Consider the following 24,042-nt stretch of genomic DNA (forward strand, 5'->3'; position numbering starts at 1 on the left):
TAAACAAGGCAATGCTCTCTTTGTCTTCTTGTTTCAGTTTTCATACTACAAACAAATGTCCTTTTTGAGGTCTACTTAGTGCTACATTTTTATGCATTTTATTGGTGATTTTATTATTTTAAATAGCCCCAAGCATCATACTGAAGTGCCATTTGGTGTTCCTAAGTGCAAGAAAACTGTGATGTGGCTTACAGAGAAAATATGTATATCGAATAAGTTTTCTTCAGGTAGTGGTTATAGTGCTACTGGCTGAGAGTTCAGTGTGAATAAAGCAGCAACATATGTTAAATGAAGTGTCTAAACAAAACACATAAAACAAAGTTAGCTATTGATTGCTGGATTAAAACATTGTGACCAGAGGTTTATAGGAACCTAACCATGTGTTTCCCCTGGGAGCAATAGCTCAGGATTTGCTATTTCAGTTTTTGCAGCAACCTTATAGACTGTAAATACTGAAAATAACAATAATTAACTGTATATAAAACTTGAAGCCAAAAATTGCTCTAGATGACATAGGCATAAGACCATCATTTTTGTTCTCTTATCATCTCTTTCTTCCCAAGTGACAGCCCACAAAACATATACTTGTTTTCTGGATCCAGAAGGAGGAATTTTAATAATAGTCTTCCAAATGAATCCAGAGTAACAACTGAACTTCGCATTTTACCTATATATTTGGATGTTATGTAGATATAGAAAGTACTTGCTTAGAAAATGCAAAACTAATATTATATTAAATCAAATAATTCCAGTTAGGAAGGTAATCAGATGGGGTCGGGAGGAGGTTATCCAGTGCTTTTCTGAGCCAAATATAAATTACTTTTAGATTACCTGGTTTTTTTTTTTTGTTTTTTTTTTTTTTTTGAGATGGAGTTTAGCTCTTGTTACCCAGGCTGGAGTGCAATGGCGCGATCTCGGCTCACCGCGACCTCCGCCTCCTGGGTTCAGGCAATTCTCCTGCGTCAGCTTCCTGAATAGCTGGGATTACAGGCACGCGCCACCATGCCCAGCTAAATTTTTGTATTTTTAGTAGAGACGGGGTTTCACCATGTTGACCAGGATGGTCTTGATCTCTTGACCTCATGATCCACCCGCCTGGGCCTCCCAAAGTGCTGGAATTACAGGCGTGAGCCACAGTGCCCAGCCATACCTGGTGTTTTTAATTATCTGCACCACTATACCACTCTGGACAGAATCAGAGGTTTGTTCCACCTCTGACAATGCCATATCTACTTTCTGGGCCCAGGGGGCTTTTCCCTATGTTCAATAAAAGTAAAGGAAAGACAATAGAACATTTGTTGACTCAGCACATCAGATTCTGAGTAAATGAATTACTTCTCTTACGCATTAAATAAAATGCATGGTTTGGAAAAGGTTGCTACAGTACTGAAAGTCACTTCATGGCTATTTTACTTTTTAAAGAAAAGGCCTAAAATGTAGTCAAATTCGAAACAAAATAAGAAGCAATATAATGTAAAACAGAGCATTTGGTAAAATAATAATAATGCAAATAACCATTCCCTAATACCTAAGATCTTGAATGCTAAATTCTGTTGTCATTGCTGTGGTTGTTATTGCTGTTGAGAGATAAACATAGCTAAGTACCCTCAGGCAGACATCCTCAGCTGGAGATATTTTGCTCCCCAGGGGAGTTTGGGCAACATCTGGAGACATTTTTGATTGCAAGATTGTGTGGGAGATGCTACTAGCATCTAGTGGATAGAAATTAGTCATATTACGAAAATATACAAGGCAGCCCCCATAAGCACAACAAAAACCGATCTACTCCAAAATGCTAATGTACCAAGATGAAAAAACTCCTATTCTAGGAGTTACTAGTGAATAAAAGAATTCTATTTTGCAGTACAAGCAATGGTTACTTCTATACAGACAACAATATTAGTGACTCTCCCAGGAGTGTGGCTCCTACATCTGCACTGAGTTCTTAGCAAGGATGTCATCCTAATCTCTGTGCCTAGAGAGGGCTTGATCCCAATATACAAACCAAGGCTCCCACATGAAAACAAAAGCACAAACAGCAGCTAGGCTCAGCATACCTCCTGGGTTCAGACATGAAATTTACCACCTGACTCTCTCCTCTTTATTGCTAAAGGGACATCATTAACAGATCATTGAACTTCAGGAGCAACATTAAAAATATCTGGGTTATTTCTTCATTGACCATAGAGAAAGAGCCATAAATTCATGGATCAAATCCCTTGGTGCTGTCTAAGGTTATGAGTCTGACACATTGCAGGAAAATGAATCAACCTGTTTAAGTCCCCAGAATGTAACAAGAAAGAACATTTTGTGAACTAGTCTTCCATTGACTTAAATTTGGCTATTTACATGTAATACCAATAATTTGTGCATTCACTCTGATTTATGGATATAGCAGGTGGTACATGTTGACAGATGCTTGGGAAATTGCCTTGCAAACTAAATGCAGATACTTTGGCTTCTTTTCACATTTACACTGTGCTCACTGCCACATCTTCACCTGTGTCTTCTTCTGAATGTCTTCCTTTCTTTCTGACAGGTGGGCTGCAAGATTTTGCATTTCTTCCACCAGTATATGATGTCCTGCAACTATTTCTGGATGCTCTGTGAAGGGATCTATCTTCACACTCTCATTGTGGTGGCCGTGTTTACCGAGGAGCAACGCTTGCGGTGGTATTATCTCTTGGGCTGGGGTATGTATTTTCCACAGCTAAGTTTTGAGCCACTTTCATCTCTGTCTGCATGCTTTCAGTTTTCTTCTAGTCTTGGTCTCAGAGAATAGAGTCAGGGCCCAGGTAATTTAAGGAATAATGGAACACAGGTACTGGCAGGAGTTCAGTGTCCAAAAGACCTGGTAGAAACCCTTTACCAATACCAATCAAACCGTGCTGAACATGAGGGTCTGCACAGAGAAGGAAAGTATGACTATAAAAATGACTTCAGGAAACAAACCTAGCTAACGATGGACACAAAACGTGCCCTGATTAGGGAAGATCTGATTAAGCCTTCTATTGCTTTATTCATCACATGTTTGTAGAGCAAAGGGGAATTTCACATTTTGAATTCTGTATCTCCCCTACCCTGGCTTCATTTTCCTTCCTCAAGAACATATCCTCCTGTCAATCCATCAGCAGGACTCCTCCAGTGAAAGCTCAGGAAGTACAGTCCAGCTGAGAGGCAGATATAACCACATGGGTTTCCAAGTAGATCCTATGTGATGTCATATCACATGGCAATGGCTCTGGAAAACTTAGGGCTGAATTGTTTAAGCTCTGGTTGTTTCTGTACAAACTTAAGGGAGAGTGCTGAAGTCCTTCAGGGATGCTCTAGAATTGCTCACTTTCCCCCAGGGCTGCTGAAAGTCCAGCTTCCCATGGTGGAAGGGAAGCAAAGAGATTTTGAGGCAATGAAAGAAAAATGTTGCAATAAAAACCATGCTGCCTTATCAAATAAAGTTGCAGCCTCACCTTGAAACTTCCGTACTAGAGGAGAAACTCGTGGACCATCCCTCACTGACTACATAGCCAAATGCTTCCCTCACCACATCCACTGATGAGGTGACTGTGACTCTGAGAGCAGAGGCTGTGGATGGCCTTCAACTAAGCCTGTCCATTAATGGAGCAGGTTGGGGAGCCCCTACAAATACTGGTAGGAGAGATGTTGTAAGAAGAAAGGATAATTTAAGGGATTTTTTTAAAACATCACCTTTGTATTTAAAGCCCTGCTCAACAGGCATTGTCACCAATTTTACAGAAATGTGCCTGAGAAGTCATAGAAGTGGTTTAGAGTCTTTTCTGCAGTCTGTAAACTGCAGAAAGGGGCTGGTTTTATGCATATTGGTTTCCATAATACCCTAACATAACAGGAGCACATGGTTTTAACCAAATGCATTGCCCAAATGCAATGGGATAATCCTATAATAATGGGTCAGTGGGGCAGATAGGCAGGATGTCTCAAAATTGAATTGATAATGCTACAATTCTTTGGTTGCAAGCAACAGAGTAAGATGTTCTAACTTAAGCAAATATACAGAAGTTGTCAGAATCTAGATTATCTCATGGAAGCCAAGGGCAGAAATACAGCCAGGCAACTAAAAGGACTTTAGCCTGGGACCAGATAAACCATGAGCTCTCTCCCTCTGTCTTTATCTTTGCTTTTCCTCTGTATCTGTTTTTACCCTTCTCTTTGTTTACAAACCATAGACCACAGGGTCTCCACTCCCTCCAGTTTTCATAGTAAATGCATCCTGCCCCAGAGTTTCCTGAGTATACATGTTTCTGTTCCAGGCATTCACAAAAACTAAATGCCCATCTTTAAGTGCCAATTATGAATAGCAGGACAAGAGAATCTGTGATCCAACTGAAGGCTGGTAGCCTACCCTGGTTCAATCAACTGTGGCCAAGAAAATTGAGCGGGATATTGTAATATAGTGTGAACATGTCTAGGGATAGTGAACCCTCCAGCAAAAGACCGAGAAAGAGGTCTTTGTGAACTATACAGGCTGTCTAGGATATGCACCAGATCACCTCATTTGTATGGCTGCTCCCGTACCAGGAGAGCAGCAGCTCCACCCTGTATCCTTAGCCATCCAGTGAAGTTAGAAGTCAGACTATGACCATCCTGCTGATTCCACATCAGTTAACAGGTTCTCCTGCTCTGTTCTTTCCTCAAAACAGGCCAAACTTTAATCAAAATGGCCTTGTACTACTTTTTTTCTTTTAGCTCCAACCTTCTACAGAGACTAATCTTTCCTTTCCCTGGCCTCCTCATTCTTATGCACACCCTCTCTCAACAATTTCTAGACTTCCAAATCTGGTCATGCCAAGAATAGACTGGATACAATATAATAACTCCAATAGCAATCTGATCACTACAATCATTAACAATTGGTGCTGTACAAATACCTTCCAATCAAACACCTGAAAACAACATTCCACCCCAAACACACACACAAACACACACAAAATTTCTGCCAGATTTATTTCCTTTAAAATAATATCTATGGTATGTTTTTTACCAGTTTTGATTGTTCAAAACATCTATCTGCCACAATCAGAAAATTTCCCATGGGAAGAAAAGGCTGTAAATTAACTCTTGTCTGTGACATTCAGCAGAAACAAGGGCACCCTAGAAGGAACAGTTTATACTGCTTTTGGAATATACTGATGCATTATAAATTAGTTATAAAACTTTTTGGCATCATCGCAGACAGCTCAATGAAGGTATCTGCTTAAAACACATAAACAATTCAAAGGAAAAAAGGAACAAGCTGCTCAGCTGTATCAAAAACAAAGGCAATGACAATAAGTAAATTATTTATGTGACACCTTAAGCTTCTTTAATCAACAAATATTTAAAAATTCATTAGAATAATTCAAGTAGAATCCCAAAGAATCTTACACTTAGTAAGGAAAGCACAAAATGGGGAGCTGCAAATCAATGGGTGTATAGATTAAGTAATGCAAGACGAGAAATTTTAGGGATCTGCTGTACAACATCATGCCTATAGGTAACAATATTGTACTATGCACTTAAAAATATATTTAGAGGGCAGATATCATGTTAATTGTTCTTGCCACAATAATATAAAAATTTAAACTAAAAAAAGAATTAGAGGGATTTGCACTTCTGTAGATAGATTTTTGGAAAGAGTCAACCAAATAGTTTTAAAATATAATGTTTTAGCATGCTAAAGCTAAGTGTATCTTTCTATGCGCGCGCACGCACACACACACAAACCCCAAAATTCCACCAAACTTGTTACCACTGAAAAATGCGTTGCCAAATCTGAATGCTGAGAACAAAACTGACATATTTTAAAGCAAGGACTCCTTTCTTAGAACTTTAAGCAATGATTAGCTTTGGCTGGGAGAAAAATGGGTGAAATTACTACCAAGTAATTTCTCAAGAAAAAATAGTTTCACAGAAACTTTAAAAAGTTTAATGAAGCAAGAGAAAAAGTCTCTTCTGAATAATATTTTTATTGTCCTTTGAAAATTCTTTTCACATGAAGACAGTATGATAGGTTCTAAATTTTACAATGCCAGAAAAAAAGAAAAACCTATATATTTTTTTTTAATTCTTGAAAGTTAGACTGCAGAAAATTTGGCCCAAAAAAGCCAACTTGTATTATAGCACCTAATTTGTTTGTAGGTGATGTAAAGCCCGTCCATTTAATTCAGCTTTGAATAATGTTACCAACTCTAGGATTTAAAACCAATCTCAAAGAATTGAAATTCTCCCCAACAGAAAATCAAAGAATGGTTCTTTCAGTAGTTACTCCCTTCCAAGTATGCATGGCACCACTTATTAGTTGATTTCTCTCCAACTGAAGTATCTTTAAATAACTGAAGTTTAGTTCTCAGGAAAATCATTTATTTTGCAGCCCTCTCCATACTGTTCCTTTGCCTTGGCTTGCCGGTTTCCCCCTTGTTAGAAATCAAAGGAAGGAAATTCTCCCCATGGATTTCTACATTGAACAAATAGAATTTATCTAATCACCTTTAAAAGCATGAATCCTATGGAGACTGGATTATTCTGATCCTCATTGTCTTTGGTGGGAGCAATGGGTTGTTATGGATCTTGGAGCCCTGGAGAGAAGAGAAAGGAAAAAAAGAAAAAACAAACTACATAAAAGAAGGCATCATAGCTAGAGGAAGGCAAAGAGCCATGGGTGTCAAAAGGTATGGGGTCTACACTCTTCCACAGATGAAGTATAAAGCACTTTCCTTTCTATAAAATGATAAGGGGGATTCAGTTTTCCATATGCCTCTCTTGCTGTCTAATTTTAAATATGCATCTCAAAATAAATCCAGAGACGTTGTTTCCATTTCTGAGCCCATGTGGGAAAATGGTATGTTAGAACTGTTGTGAATAACATAATCATGTTTTGTGTAAACAAACTAAAAATTATTTCAGGCCAAACATTAAATCGATGGTCCTATTGAATATATGCTTCTTGTAGAATCTGAGGTTGTTCTTAAGTGAAAATTCAATATTTTGAGACCTCTTTTTGTATGTAACTCACAGAAAATAAAAGTGTGTTGATTTAATTCTTTCCTAGGGCACATTTCTTAATCTGATGACAATAACAAAATCTCTTCCTACAGATGTCTCAATCAAATCAAACGATATTCTATTGTTTATAGATACATATAAGTAAAAAGACAATTTTTTTCTTTTTTAATGAAAATTACAACTTTAGGTTACAGTTATAGAATGATAATTGATTGAAAAAATTATAATCTGGAAGGATGCATTCCAACAACTGTCTCCATTTTTCTGTTTATAAATTTAAAACCTTTTTCTTTTTTACTGGCATCTTGAGTTTAGTCAGGGAGGTACAGTAAGCTGCCTTCATAAAGGTTCTCTAGCCAGAACATATAGAAGGTAGGAAATGTACTGGCTTCTCTGAAGTATTCGTATTAAAAGGAAACAGAATCACCTCACGAGATATAAACAGAAAAACAAAAAAGCCTGGAAGAAAGAATGTGAACATCACCTATGGCTTTAGGAGCAATGGGACTATTACTTTCACACATGAGAGCCCAGTTCACCTACGATGAAAGGCTTTCAACCCTCAGTTAATAATCATCATTATAAACATAACAATGGTAATAACAGTCATAGTGTACCTACTACACTCAGCAATTTGTAAAAGGCTTTTAATTATCAGAAGGCTCTTAACCAATCTCTCTGAAAGCACATGATGTTCTAACTGCGAGCATTTTTTAACTGGCTTAACCAAAGATAATTTTTGTGAAAATATCAGGGGAACATCTTGACAGACACACTCAATTTGCCAGTACTTTTGCAAGTATGCTACCATTTTCCATGCAGTTTTACTTATAGGTTATGACCACGAAACCAAGTGTGATTTGTACTTTTCACATTTGTAGGCTTCCCACTGGTGCCAACCACTATCCATGCTATTACCAGGGCCCTGTACTTCAATGACAAGTAAGTATTTTATGGTGATGTTTAGGTTAACATATTCATAAATAAAATGCATTTGTTTATTAATGTGTTTCCCATCCCCCTTTTTCACAGCTGCTGGCTGAGTGCAGATACCCATTTGCTTTACATAATCCATGGCCCTGTAATGGCGGCACTTGTGGTGAGAATTGGTTTTTAATGCAATATTAATAGTGTTATCTCTTAGTTGATATTTGTATGTATTGTATGTTTTATAACTTCAAATGAAGCTCATTTGATGGCATTCTGTAGTAAGAAAAGCAATTTGATTTTAGAATCTTCAAAAAAATGCTTTTTACTTTTACACATAGAGGGGTTATCATGAGCTCATTTTCATTACACACTGTAACAGCAATGTAGCTCATATTTTAAGACTTTTATAACTAGATTCTCCTAGGTGAAGGTAAGAAGCCAAGGGGCTGCAAGAATTTTTAAAAGGTTGTGTTGATAAAGAAAGTGAAATATCCTAAAATGTGTAATTCCTGTACCTTTTTCCCTAGGTCCTAGAGAACAGAACCATCTTCTGTTTCATCTTTGGTACATGGGCCATCATCATAAATGCCCCAATCACACACTTAAAATATTTTAGGCATTTCACACACATTGCCATGCTGTTTTTAAAAGAAACCCTCTAACAGTAATATGTAAGGCTGTTTTACTCTTGGGGGCGAAAAAAAAAACCTAAACCCAAGTCTAGTAATCGCACTCAAAAAATCTCAGAACTAAGAAGAAGTTTGAGTTAGAATGAAAGGGGGACACAGAATGAGACTGTCTGATTCTGAATGCTACCTCCTTTATTTCTGCCCATGTTTGCTTTACTACATGTTGGCCAGGATCAGATAAAGAAAGTGAAATATCATATTTAATATTTAACCACATTTAATAATTTGACATTATCTTTCCCATTAACCTTAAATACAGTGTTTTCTTCAGATCACAGTGAGAAAAATGAAAGCAGCTTAAGTTGTAGACTACCATTCTGTTCCTGCATTGAGAAAGCATCAGTTAGTAACTGTTCAAGTAGGCTTATTACCCAGACTTTCTTCTATCTTTCCTGGCCTTTCTAATGGAAAACAACTTCACTAGCCCGTCCTCAAGAGAACCTACTGATATGGGTCTTGAACCTTTAAAGCACACCATAAGAGTTAAATTATTACCAAACGTCATATTATTTCTTGAAATTTTTGGGAAAAAATAATTTTTATTTCTATTCTAGGTAGAAAAATAATTCTACACATTTTTAAATTGTCGACTAAATTTTAAAAACAATTTTTGTTTCAAAGCTAACCTTTATAGCCAAAAATAGTTTGTGACCAAGAAGATGTCAATTTCCTATATTTTTAATTTATACTTAAAGATCTTTTCCCATTGTGTCTGCTAATCTGGTAGAGATCATGTTTCACACCAAAATAAAATTAGAAAAACTGTCCCTTCCTTTTTTTAGATAGTTAAATAAACTTGTCTTATTAACCAATTCATTTAAAATTGATCAAGTATTTTAATTTTATATTTGGTGTTATATAAATGGTTTATACCTAATATAAAATGTCTGTTCTGTATGAGCATTTTGACGCTCCTGAAAAAATAATTTTTAACATATTTGGTATGCAGAGCAATTTTCTCTGTAACATTTATTATTTCATCTAGTGTTTCTGCTTAGGAGAAGTTTGTTTGTGTTATGAACAGCTAGGATATTTGAAAAACTTGACATTTCAGAGCTCTAAAAGTCTTTGGTTCTGTAAACTTAAGGTCAAGAAACTCAAATATCCAAGCCAAGCTCAATTAGTGAGTTAGTAATAAATAGTGGTCTCACAGCCAAATTTCAGATTTTTACTAAGGACACTATAGTTCGTATTTACTTAGGATTCAGTAGACTTGCCTCCATAGCTTAGCTCTATCATCTACCAGCTCTGAAAATTTAGATAAATCAATTAACCAAAAAATGTCCCCTGATTTTTTTAAGGAAGAAGTTAGATTAAACAATCTTGCAGGTACTTTTGGAAGATAATCTTTAACTCTAGGTCACTGAACCTTAGTACTGCTCTATATCTTTATCTGTTAAGAATAACAAAAACAATAATAGCTGTCTATAAATTCATGGTTATAAAATATCTGCTAATAAAATAATAAATTAATTAAAAACTTTTGCAATTATTCTTATCTTTAAAATTCAAAACAAATATTTCTTGCCTTAATTGTATAGAAATTTTGAAGGAAATGTTGATTCTAAGATCCAAATTATAAATGTGTATCTGAGATGGTTGTGTATATACTTCACTGTGAATGACATAAATTAACAGAAAGTGATATATTTAGAATTCTTATTAATTTCATGACTAAAGGAAATGCACATTAGTATATTTTAAAACTAAAAAAAGATTTAGCAATTAACAAGGTGAATTATTTATACCTTGATAGATGACTTTTCTCATTTTGAAAGAGTTGCCCATGCAAATATGGACACTTGATTTATGACAGCGGCACTTTTGAGCAGAGGAAGGAGAGGGCCAATTAGATATACGTACAGAAAAAATATCAGACATGTGTTTAGGCAATACATGTGTGTGGGGAAAAAAGTAAATTCTGACTCCTTCCACAACCAGACACACAAAAAAATGTGTTTTTAGTGAACTGTAGGTTTAAATCTGAAAGACAAAAGACACATTAGGTGAGTATCTTCACGAGCTTCACAAATATTTCTAAAGCAGGATACAAAAAGCTCTTAACGAAGAGATTGATAAATCAACTACATTAAAATGAAGACAACATTTAAAGACTAAAAAGACAAACCTAGTGTTCAATAAGGTATCTGCAACATTCCAAATAAAGACTAATAAATTTATGAAAATGTGTTCAGCTCATGCGTCATCAGGAAAATGCAGATTAAATCAAGAATGAGGTAATACTACACCCCTCCACCACCTGCTCCCCCATAGAAAGGCTCATATTAAAAAGAGTATTCATACGAAGTGTTGGCAAGGGTGATGAGCAACTGGAACACTTTTACATACTGCTGGAGGAAACATAAAATTAAACCACCTTTCTGAAGCCCTAGAAATGCTGAGCAAATTGTGCTATCTCTGAGGTAGATTGTCATGTTCTATGCAGGTAACATTTGTCGCTCACACTAGATAAACAAGAATTTGAGGATAGTGGGCATTTTTAAGTGATACTTTTCTGTATGATTTGCTCAGAACATCATATATTTGCAGGTCAATTTCTTCTTTTTGCTCAACATTGTCCGGGTGCTTGTGACCAAAATGAGGGAAACCCATGAGGCGGAATCACACATGTACCTGAAGGCTGTGAAGGCCACCATGATCCTTGTGCCCCTGCTGGGAATCCAGTTTGTTGTCTTTCCCTGGAGACCTTCCAACCAGATGCTTGGGAAGATATATGATTACGTGATGCACTCTCTGGTTAATTTCCAGGTAAGGAAGCCAAAGGTGTATTTATTCAACTACTGTGCTTATTCAGCTAGCTGATCTTAACTCTAAAGCCCATGATCTTAAACGTCATAACATTTAAGCCTCCAATTCAACAAGATTTTGAAGGACACCAGTTTTTTGTTTTGTTTTGTTTTGTTTTTTGAGGCTCCTTCCTGCTGTTTATTTCCATGCCTGTTTTCTTGTCATTCCCAGGGCCCTCAGCTGGTCCCATCCAGGCATGTTTTTCCTGGTCATAGATATAGAAATTATCAGATCTTCCTTTATAAATAAATGCTGGCTTTGGGGTAATGAGGAGTTTGTACAAAGCTGCCCATGCCTCCTGCTCTGTCACCCTCCATTTGTCAGGTAAATGTCAGAAATCATTTATGATGGTCCAGTGCCTATAAAGGTAAGTTGTATCCAGACCTCTCCTCATGCAGGAGAGAATGCAGTGGGCTCTCAGAGGCTGTCCTGGACTGTCCAGTGTCTGCCACACTGGATAGGAGTGTGGAACTAGGAGCTCTAGTTCCATTCACCTTTCTCCAGATTAAAGCCCTACTGAAGGCATAATGTTGTATTTGGAGAGCAAGATAGGACGTGGGAGTCCTCGGCAGGAATAATTCTACCACAGGCTTTCAGGCCAGAGTTTTGCTGTCTCTATTACAAATTTCAAAAGAGTTTTATTTTCTATGTTAGGCTTAATGTGAGAAGGAGGTCAAAATTAATAGGGTTAGAAAGAAAGTTTAGGGATTGTTTGAATAGTTCAAGCTGTTCTTTTGGCCATAATCAAAACTTGGGCACAAGAAATCTTCCAAGCAGTGACCAGGACTTAGGCAGTTTCTTAGTCTATGACCTTATCTGAGAGATGAACTGAGCAGTGGGTACACTACTGCACTAGTTCACCATGACAACACAGGACGCAGACCCACAGCCACCCACTATGACACTTGTCCTTGCTGTGCTTGTAAAAGATTCCTCTACTGAATTCTACAAGGTCTCCATTTGTTTGTTTGTTTTTACTCCAGTCCTACAATTAGCAATTTCTCCAAGGAACTCTGGTTAGTTTTATTGTAAAATGGTATTTTTAAAAAAACAAATAAATTAAAAATAAAAAACAGAAAAAGATCTTCATTTTTAAATTTTCTAGGTATAGATTTTTTTCAAATTCACCATAATCAGCATATGCTGCTATAAATCTCCATGTTAAAGAGAGCAATATATTAATAAGATTTACTAGCACTGTCTTTTTACCCAAACAATGGAATCATAACAAGAAAAATATTATTTCTAATGAAATATTCTTGTACTGCAACACTGACTATGAATGGTAGACAATTCTTTTTCTCACTTTTTTTTCTCATCGAGTCTTGACTTACTATTGCAGTAGTGAAGCATTCCTCTCCAGGCAGTCTATTATATTGTTTACTAAGATAACATAATGCACACAAAAATAACTTCAACTGTATTTTTCCTTCCCTTTTTAGGGCTTATTTGTTGCGATGATCTACTGCTTCTGCAACAATGAGGTAAGCATGCATTTCATATAATACTATCACCTGTTTATGTAAAGGCAGCATTTTACAATTTCCAAAGGGCCTCCATACACATGTCATTTCATCTCACTTCTACAGTTGACTTTATAGAGTTTTGTGATTAGCAACATTATGTTTTTTTCCACTACTCCAAGCTGAATGTTATCTATGGACGTGTAGTACAATGGCAAATAGGATTCAGACGGGCAGTTAATTTCCTTGGGTTGCATCTTGAACAGATCCGTACCTTCAGCAGCAATAGTGAAAGCTATTCTGGATGCCATTAGAAAGAGAAGTCATATCCCTCTTCCCTTTGGAAGACCCAAGCCCTCACACTAGGAAGAGACCATCTCCAGTCAGTTTGTCCTGGTTCCTCACCTTCTTTTCTAATTGCTTGGTCCTACTGTCCTACTACTTATTCAGCGTTTTGAAAATCACCCTGAAGTTAAGATTCAAAAAGGATTCTCAAATAATCTACAATCTGAATATTTAGATCAGTAAAATCTACAGATCCATATGGCTGATCCATTCTGCTCTCAGGGTGTTTTTAGCCAGAGTACCTTTTCTTCCAGCCAAATCTTGCCTGGGAACCAAATCTATAAAACATAAAAGTGGAGCTTCTATACCCCACAGACGTCCTTCCTCTCTGAGTAAGCAAGTACTCAGAGATTTTATTACCACCAGGCCTGTTTTACAAGAACTTCTGAAAGAAGTATTACACATAGAAAGGAATAACCAGTATGAGCCTTTCTAAAAATATACCAAAAAGTAAAGAGCATCAACATAAAGAAGAATTTACATCAACGAATGGATAAAATAGCCAGTTAACATCAAATGGCAGTAACCCTAAATTTAAATCGACTAAATCCCCGAATCAAAAGATACAGCCAAAACCTAACGGTATATCCAAAGATACACAAAGACTCAAAACAAAGTGTTGGATAAAAATTTACCAACCAAATGGAGAGCAAAAATAAACAAACAAAAAGCAGGAGTTGCAATTCTCACATTTGATAAAATAGATTTCAAAGCAACAAAGATACAGTGGTAAAAGGATCAATGCAACAATAAGAGATCTTAATACCCAGATACATAAGACCCATAACGAGATTTAGACTCAATGAGACATAAAATTAATAAGGATATCCAGGACTTCAACTCAGATCCGGAACAAGTAAACTCAATAAATATTTATAGAGTTCTCCATTTTAAATACACAAAATATTGATCAGCCATTATTAATACCCATTTTTAGAATGAAGCAATATTCCTGTTCTCTCTCCCTCTTTTTCTTCCTCTTTCTTCCTCTTCTTCTCTCCTTTTTTTACTTTTCAACATCCTAGTTCCTCACCTCTACTCAATACATTCCTCTGAACACCTGATTCCCTGTAAAAAAAAAAAATCTTCCTCATTTTTCAGGGAAGAAATCTAAGCTCCAGAAAGATCATGTGACTTGCCCAATGTCACAAATGCAGTTATGGTTATAACCAGGTCTGGAACACAGATTTCCTGATTTTCAATTTAATTCAGTCCCAATTAACTTATCTATGTCTATAATCCCTTCCTGGTGCTATGTTAGTATACTTTTTCTAGGACCACACAACTTTTAATGCCAAAGCATTTTTGAACATTTTAAATCAATTCCTATTAAGAATAATTCCATACAAGGCAAATCCCATTTTGCCAAGACATCAATATATTACTTTCCTATTAGTAATTAGAAACATTTCTAACCATTGTCATTGATAATTTATTCTCCATTCTTTTTTACTAAGTTAAATAATAATTAGTGAGCACTTACAATATTTTGCTATACTGTGACTTGTTCATACCCGTTTCCAAGCCCAACATGACAAAGTTTTTATCGTTCCTATTCTCCATTTTCATTATTACATTGCATTCCTTCCTTTCTTCATCTATTCATCTACCAACTCATTCATTCAATAAAAATATATTGTGCATTTACTATTGCTAGGGGCTAGACTAAGGACCTAGAATAGAAATGAAAAGACATCCTTCCATTCCCAGCTGTTAGAGTGGCAATATTTTTTAGAATTTTAGTATTTTTTAGAATAATAAAAACTAATAAATGAGTAGGGCATAAGTCACCCCATGTTTATGTCAATTTCTGTGAATGTATATCCATGTCTTTTGGGTTGTTTCAGGTGGCATGCAAAATAAATTTTTTTGTCTAAAATTCTATCAAAATAGGGCTAAGAAATCACGCTCAGTGGGAATACCTGGAAAAACACAAGAGGATTGCATGCATTTGTAAAATACCACAATATTTATTGTGCCTTAACTATGATACTGTCACTGAAAGTGTCAGACATAGAAAGCAAACCCAGGGGTACCCTAGCAATTGAATATCTCAAGTTCATTTGAGTATATGTTATCTCTGATTTTGAAGAAACCATTTCCATTTTCATTAAGATCCTATTACAGGGGGAAGGTACAAGTGTGACATTTCTAATAAAGTAGAAATTGCGTATTGTGTCAAATGTAATATCACAGCCCCATGGATTTTAGGCATCTGGGTATCGGCTGGGTATTCTGTGGATGCATCACCTTACAACATTGAACACAGGCAGGGCACTCACACATGCCAGAAGTTATTTCCAGCTGCATCTAAGATAGGGCTGTGATGGAACTATGCCTGGCTGAATACTGAGTTTTAGCCGAAATCTATGGGGCTAATTCATTGTAATGATGAGATCACATCACATTGTATTATGTGCATAATTTTGATTATGATTGGTATGTTATCAATGAAATTATTTCATTTTGAATTTTGATTCATGACTGGTGTGTTATCAGTGAAATGATCATTATGAAAATAAATCAGAGAGAGAGTCAATGGGTAGACTAGAAGCAGAAGAGTAACTTGAAGAATTAAAGTAATAGGAATCAGGAGATGACCATGAGAGCATACTTATGTATCAAGAATTTTCTACAACAACACTTCCAAGTGAGTAGACATTGATTATCCAAATATATCAGTAAATTATTAGGTACCTAAGAGATTTCAAAAAGATGATTGCAGCTATAAAAATGCACAAATTATTTCCAAGAAGGAGCTTTGAAATGAAAGTACTAAAAGCACACTGGATTTTTTCCCTTTTCTTGTATCTTGCTATTGCCTGTACATTGTGGATAAAATAGTTTATAGATCAAAGTAGCATGATCAGAAGCATCTCAATTTAACTGGCACAAATTGGAGTGTGCAAAAGCTAAAATTTTGTTTATTTGCTGTAGCTTATCTTGCTTTCAAGAGATCATTCACTAGCCTCTAGTGGTTTACAGCAGTATCCTTATAGAAAATACTCAATTCAAAAGCCTTTGTCCAAAAGAGCAACTGCCTACCAAGTTATAATGCCAGCACCCACTGTTGAAGTTCACACTGTTTCTCCTTACTACTAAGCACTCAAGCGGTATTTTCACTCTGTGGCTTCCTTAATGAAGACACAACCCTATTCTGATTTATGAGTTCTTTTCTCCAAGCCACCTGAGGAGCCTTGAACTCCAGCTCCTTTCTTCACATCATACAGAGCCTGTGAATCCATCTTCAGTACTTGCCGTAGCTGTTGCTGCTCCACTGTTGGACATGGTGCCAGGGGCTAATGTGAACTTCTTTTCAGAGCTAGCTGTTTTCAGGACTGTGCTCTCAGAATCAAAAAGAAAGACTTGATATAATGGAGTGTTCCTAAGAAAGCAAATTATATCTTGTTTGATTTCTTCTCCTCATTTTCCCAGAAGCTCCCACAATGAAGGGGAAATGTAAGGCCATTTTTATGTCTGTCTTTCTCTCCTCTTCCTCTTAGGCTTGTTAGGGCTGTGCACTCATCACTTCCCCTTCATTTCTGTGAGGGTCTCCACCTATGTCATATCCTACATGTTCTCTACCCTGTAGCTTTTAGTAAAATACTATCTACAGACCAGTAAGATTTTCACAACATATGCAAAGAGAAGTTTTTCTGTTTAGAAATTCTCCCACTCAGTATAGCCTGATTTTTAATGTCTTCCTAGACTCATAAGAAAGCCAGCTTTGAGACCATGAGTCTCAAAGCTAAGCAATAATTTCTTCGTTCTAGACCAGTATTCTCAAACTTGAGAGTACATCAGAATCACCTGGAAGGTTTGTGAAAACAGGGATTGCTTGGTCCCAACAACAGAGTTTCCTGTTTAGTAGGTCTGGGGTGGGGTTTGAGAGTTTGCATTTCTAACCAAATGCCCAGGTGATACGGATGCTGATGACCATTTAAGAACCACTCTTCTAGACACAATCATATTTGCTTTTAAAGCAGTGGATGACCCTGACTTAATGAATTGGGGTGAAGCAGGAAATATTATTTAAGAAAATTAAGAAATAAAACCGTTGTTTTCAAAAAGTGTAACTTTATATAAATGGCACTTACGTATTGTTACATTTTAGAACAAGGAATCTTTCCTAAACATAAGAAAAGAGATAATCAATGAGAATCAGAAGGCCCTGATTTTATAATCAAGTACTCAATTACCTCAAATTATAGAGCATATAAATTCTGCAAGACAAAATCAGAGACCAGTAGAGATATTGCCACTATGTCCTCCAAAAGGCTGAAAATAATGTTGGCAAAAACTTTGTAAATAATATTCACAAGTATCCCTTAGCATCTAATTAATAGATGGTAGGGATCTGGCTTTCAGAGTCATATAAAACCATCTAAGGTGTGCAATTACTTTTTAACTTCCAAGTGTTTTTTTTTTTTAATCATGATTTTTAAATCTTAAACTCAGATTGCAGCAGGTCTGTTAGATTGTGATGACAGTGTGAAGGAGTAGGCTTTACAATCTTTGCATTCATTGAATCAGACCTCCTGAGGTAAACCCCACCTTCTATTATACTTCACTGCTTATAATGAACTCAGGAAAAGAAAGGTAAAAGACAAAAACATTCAAATTAAACCATGAAGACTCTAACCTGATTATGTTTTGTAGAAATGCAGGAACTGAGACCTAAATACACCAACTTTACAAAGCTCATTAATAGAGCCAGGTATAATAATTATGTCTTCAAACTGTGAGGCCAGGCTCTATCTTTTAAGTTGGCAATACATACATTTATATGATGAGGAAAAAACGTAAAGTGAATTGTGTTTGTTGCTTTTGTAGTGAGTGATGAACTTATAGAATTCAAACCTTTTTTGATCATACTTATCGCATTTACAAATGATAACATTTATTTTCAGGAGCAACAAAACTCTGTTGTTGTTGTTGTTGTTGTTGTTTCAGATTAAATGCCCTTATTCTTGTCATTAAAAAAAAGCATCAGGCTCAACCTGTGATATTGTATAAGATAATTGCCCTTATTAGTCTATAATTCTTAAAACATCTTTTATATGCTGCTAAGGGCCTATGTATAGTTATAGGTATAGTTTACAAATCAAAGCAAATTGCCATCCCCACACAAAAGGATGCGTTATAATTTTGGGTGCAATTACAGAAGGCCGTGAACCTTTCTGTAATAATAACTTCTAAAAATAAAAATAGAATTCAAACCCTCTGGCCTCATGCTGGGCTGGGTACTTTATTAATATAAATAGATGCTCATATGAGAATTATTTTAAAAGGACAGGTGAGGAATAACAGACCTCTTTTTCATGCTGGATGCTTTTGAAAACTAACTCTAAACTTATAACTAGCTGCTTAGATACTTCTAAATATCTGTGTAAGATTCAGCTATAAGGATAATCTTGGTATTTAAGAGATGGTGAATCTGTGGAAATTATCAGCTTCCTTTGACCAGAGACATTGCTTCTCCAAAAATGTGCTGAACTTGTGTATTTCCCAGTTTCTCAATGGGGCATCTGATGGTTCCTAGATTATAACCCTGGCATTTAAAGCTACAGTAATAGTACCACCCAAAAAAAGCCAGGCTCTCACTGGTTATAAGAGCTAAAGAAACCTTTTCTTAAAACTAGCAAACAACCTTCCCAGGGATAATTTAGGCAAGTCACTCAGTTCTTCCATTTGCAAATTCTTCTTCCAAGTACTGTGGTTTTCCCACATTCTAGCTGCATGATTTTGGACACATTGCATAACCTCAGCTCCCGCATCCATAAAGTGAAGATAGTAGTGCCCTTCTGGTAGGGCTGTTGTAAGCATTAAATAAGTTAATACAAATCACATACTTGTGATATGGTACATGGTAAACACTCAATAAATACCCAAAACTTGTTATTCTAGCCTTTGTTCCCTTGTGTGGCTTTTTTCAATACAACTTTCAGCTGCATGGCACATCTTACTCCTTAGCACTTAAAATTTTTGTCTTTGTCTCTTTTAAATTGCTTTAGACATAAAGTACTCTACATGCAAGCACTCATTACCTCCAAAACAAAATAAAACAAAACTCAGACTGTAGTGCCTCCATAATCTGAAAAGTCTAGTATTCCAAATTATCAGATTGCTAAATAATTCTGATTGCGATTTATCACCTCGAACCTTATGGTTGATCTGCTGTGTGAAGATAAACTTCTCCAGCTACAAGGTCTATACCCCCTTTACTTGCTTCCTTAGGAATCATTTGACTTTGTCGTTCCCTGAGTAAAATTTTTAAAAATATATGAAAAATACTAATAATTCTCAGAAGAAATTGTTACTCTACTAGATGAGAAAAAAAGCATATTTGCCACAGAAGCATTCAGCCTTATATTTTACATATAGTTATATAACATTAATTGGTTTTGCTGTCATTTTCTCTTTTTTCAGATTTGTACAAATGTAAACTAGATAAAATGGTTCTCCATGATCAAGTAGTTACATGACTTATTTCAAATTATATATTCCCCAGATTCTCTCTCATGTGTTTTGCTGTCATATGTTAGTTTGGCAGCAGAATGAACTAAGAACGTATTAATAAATCGATGCAAATATTTTTATGTAAGCTTGGCATACGTACTGAGAAACAGAAACTCAGAAATACAGAATAGAGATTATTGTAATGATCTCTTTTCTAGTTTTGTTCAGCTATAGAGAAATGCAAGAAATTTGGAGACAATAGGAAGGATGAACTTAACTACTAAATTGAATTGGGTTCCATAAAAAGCAGAGCTAGACAAGCAAATTCACTGTCTGTGGTACTATTTTCAGTTGTGGTTATTGTAGTTTTCATATTTAGAGCTTCCTGATGTTAGCACCTTCTCCACCTTTTATAATTTGTCATATTTATAAAACAAGTCTGGCAAGTTTGTTTACATTTTAAAGTCTTTCAAAAGAAAAAGATTGAAATCTTATTCTTAAAAAGTTTTCATGGCATTAACCAGAAGTGTACCTGGCACACCCCATCTCAAGTCATGTCAGACAAGGAAAAGTTAACAGACAAGGAAAAGCAATTATCATAAAATCCAGCACTGTGCTATGGTTTACATATATGTTTTTCATGTCCAGTAATGTATACACTTAAAAACTTCTGCCTTATCAGGGACGGTAGCATATAAAAAGTTTTGTCAACCTTTCTCCCTATTATGACATGTACACATTACCTGTGAAACCAAATCAACTTTTATTCATTGGTTACAAGAGCTAAAGAAACCTGTTCTTAAGCCAGGCGCGGTGGGTCATGCCTATAATCCCAGCACTTTGGGAGGCCGAGGTGGGCGGATCACAAGGTCAAGAGATCGAGACTATCCTGGTCAACATGGTGAAACCCCATCTCTACTAAAAATACAAAAATTAGCTGGGCGTGGTGGCACGCTCCTGTAGTCCCAGCTACTCGGGAGGCTGAGGCAGGAGAACTGCTTGAACCCTGGAGACTCAGAGCACCACTGCACTCCAGCCTGGCAAAAAGAAACATTTTCTTAAAACTAGCAAACAACCTTCCCAGGGGTAATTTGGGCAAGTAACTCAGTTTTTCCACTTGCAAATTCTTCTTCCAACTTGGTATATTCCGTGGCCACAGCATACACAGCTCAGCTCCTTAGATCAGCATTACAATTCCACTTTAACCTCTGATAAGCTCTAAGAATCATGTTCACACCCTTTGCATTGACCATTCTGACTATCATATGAAAATAAGGCTCCTTTTTCCCTTCCAGGTCCAAACTACCGTGAAGCGCCAATGGGCCCAATTCAAAATTCAGTGGAACCAGCGTTGGGGGAGCCGCCCCTCTAACCGCTCCTCTCGCACTGCTGCAGCAGCAGCTGCAGCTGCTGCCGCCGCCGCTGCTGCTGCTGCTGCCACGGAGGCCGACAACATCCCGGTTTTCATCTGCCATCAGGAGCCGAGGAATGTACCAGCCAACAGCCAAGGTGAGGAGAATGCTGAGATGATCCCTTTGAACATCATAGAGCAAGAGTCATCTGCTTGAATGTGAAGCAAACACAGTATCGTGATCACTGAGCCATCATTTCCTGGGAGAAAGACCATGCATCTAAAGTGATCTCCATCCTCCCAGGAACCGAACATATCATTTGTGAAGAATTATTCAGTGAATTTGTCCATAATAAACCTGAAGAAAGTTATTCTTGGTACTATTGCTTTGGGAGACAGTCTAGAAATGGAGTCTCCCACTGCAACTTGTGAACTCCATCGTTCATCCAGGACTGAGATGCAAATGTCACAGTAATGCAAGCAAAGTATCAAAGAAACACAATGAAATTGACCTAGTTCAGATACAGGGTGCTCCTTGTTGATATTGAGCCATTTATACCTTTCAAAAATTAAAATCACTCTCGATATTTTTCTTTTTAACTCTAGATTTTGAATTAGAGTATTTCTGTATTTGACTATGGATCTGATTTTTTTTTTTTTAATTTCAATCAATACTGATGTTACTGAGAAGTTTTACCATCCTTACAATGTAAACCACATGAACTATGTGACCGCCGCAAGACAAAGTAGCTATCTAATAGTCAGATGACTAAATATGTGAAGAAAAAGACCTGGCAGGAAGATGTATGCTTTGAATGCAAAAGAAATTTAGAGTCAATTTGCAGGAAACATTACATGCTCAGCTTGGTTTTGGATAATCCTGTCGATTGGGCAGGCCCTAACTGCTGTAAGGAATTGATCTTAATGTTGAATGTACTTTGGTTGCTGACATTTATAAACTGAGAGGTCACAAAGAATCCATCACTAAAAATTTTTACAAAACTGCCAAAACTATAATTCTTAGTGGAAAACAATATACTCTCTTTAAAGAGAGTTTTCCACTTTCCTAAACTCCAGGATTTATAAAGCAAATTACTTCAAGGTTTATAAAGCAGATTACCTCTTGCCCTTGGGTGCTATCTAGCAGTAAAAGACAAATTTGTTGAAAACTGGTAATTAAAAGACTCCATATAAGTCCATTAACTGCTTTCCACCCAGCTTCAAAGCTTAATAAGATCTCAGTCTTTTCCAGAAAGATTCAGGAGGGCGAATTAGAAATCAGTTTGTGGTTGACCTCTTGTTTTTTGTTATTAGCAAAACAGGAGGGGAAAAAATTGCTATAAATTTAACCATAAATCAATTCAATTTAAAAGTTTCTCATGAAAATCCAGTATTATAGTCCCATATCTCTCTTTACTTTCCAGTTTCAGATTTTTGAAAATCCCTGAAAAAATCAGTATCATTCTGGTACCTAAAATTAATCTGTGAATTTGCAACAGTAATAAGAGTTACCATTATTTAATTTGTATACTAAATGAGGCGATACATTGAAATCCTCCAAATCTCCAGTCTCATCTATGTTATATTTTGCCACTGCCTTTCAGAAATGATTTAGTTATGGAAAGACAATAAACTGATTTGTTATGGTTATATACTTAGTGCACCCAGAGAAAATTATATTTCTACAGAGAAAATGAATTTTGGATACTAAAGTAGTTTAAGTCTTCTTTACTGCATGTGGGGGGAATTGAAAAGAAGGTATTTTTCCAATCACAGTGTTATGTAGTATTGTTCTATTTTTGTTTACAAACATGGAAAACAGAGTATTTCTGGCAGCTCTGGTACAAATGTGATAATATATTGCTAAAATATTTTAGATGTTTTATGCTAATATAGTAGGGCCTAAAAAAATAGCTTATTATAGAATTGCACATAGTTCTGCCCAAATTATGTGAAATGCTTATGCTATATATATATATGTATAAATTAATACAGAGTATGTTAAAAGCAAAAAATGTATATTTGCATATTTTTCTAAAGAAATATATTATTCATCTTTCATTCATTCATCTTGTCTCCTGCTCATTCCATGCTGTTTTTCATTTCAGCCACGGGCTGCTAACATCCCATCTTGTTTGTACTTTAGGAGTGGGAAAGATAATCTAAAAGTATAGATTAGAAACCATGCACAAAATATCAAGGTTATTATCTTTATTAGTACAACCATCTTTAGTCTCAATGTGATTGTAAACTCAGTGACACTGTTCTCAGGTCCTTGATAACACAAAACCACACATCACTGTCAGTCAATATTGCATTAGTTTAGGAAGGACAGCAAAAAAATCAAGGGCAAGAATATCCTTTTATTGTTCTTGTTTTTTAATTCATTATTCTGGGACCAGATTTGATCTGTCCAATACCATGTCAGATCATTAGAAGTGTTACAATCATTGGCTGTTAATATAGTTTGGGAGAGAGACTAAGGCTAGATGATAGGCAACTAATTAACTATCATTAGAATGCATAAAGGCCACCATTGGAAAGATTTTAAGATCTGGAAAGCGTGAAATGGAAAAAATGAGCATTAAATGAGAACTTGGATGGACTAATAAAAGAGAACAGGAGCAATTTGTAGATTCTTCTCATTATGTGAGAACTTCCAAAACTGTGGCCTGAGATTTAGGAAACTTCTTCTGAAAGGACATATAAGGATTACATCTTTCCCTTACGTTCCAGAGGATTATAAAAAGAGATATTATTATCTTTGTAATCTTGGGGAACAAAAACAATTTCTCATCATATCATAAAACATGATTTCTCAAGAGATAAACCAGTACTCAGATGATCAGCTTCCCTTTTGCTTTGACTCCTATTTTTTGATCCAAAATAGGCCTTTAGGTGCAAATGAATATTACAGTTACTGCAGGGAAAAATGTTGAAGAAAACATCACAAAAATCCTATCATCCTTGAGCTACAATC

At 36.1% G+C, this 24,042-nt stretch overlaps 1 protein-coding gene across 1 annotated transcript in view; it reads left to right on the top strand.

The window, feature by feature from the left end:
* CALCR (calcitonin receptor) overlaps positions 1 to 22,992 on the top strand; it is a 76,601-nt gene extending 53,609 nt beyond the window's left edge. The window contains exons 7-12 of the mRNA XM_017975726.4: positions 2,540 to 2,693; positions 7,899 to 7,959; positions 8,050 to 8,116; positions 11,187 to 11,405; positions 12,887 to 12,928; positions 21,007 to 22,992. Of these exons, the coding sequence (XP_017831215.1) occupies positions 2,540 to 2,693; positions 7,899 to 7,959; positions 8,050 to 8,116; positions 11,187 to 11,405; positions 12,887 to 12,928; positions 21,007 to 21,279 (816 nt within the window). The 3' untranslated portion in view covers positions 21,280 to 22,992. The remainder of the gene's footprint in view (positions 1 to 2,539; positions 2,694 to 7,898; positions 7,960 to 8,049; positions 8,117 to 11,186; positions 11,406 to 12,886; positions 12,929 to 21,006) is intronic.
* Positions 22,993 to 24,042: the final 1,050 nt, after the last annotated feature.

This window comes from Callithrix jacchus, chromosome 11 (assembly GCF_049354715.1).
Source record: "Callithrix jacchus isolate 240 chromosome 11, calJac240_pri, whole genome shotgun sequence".
Classification (NCBI taxonomy): Eukaryota; Metazoa; Chordata; class Mammalia; order Primates; family Cebidae; genus Callithrix; species Callithrix jacchus.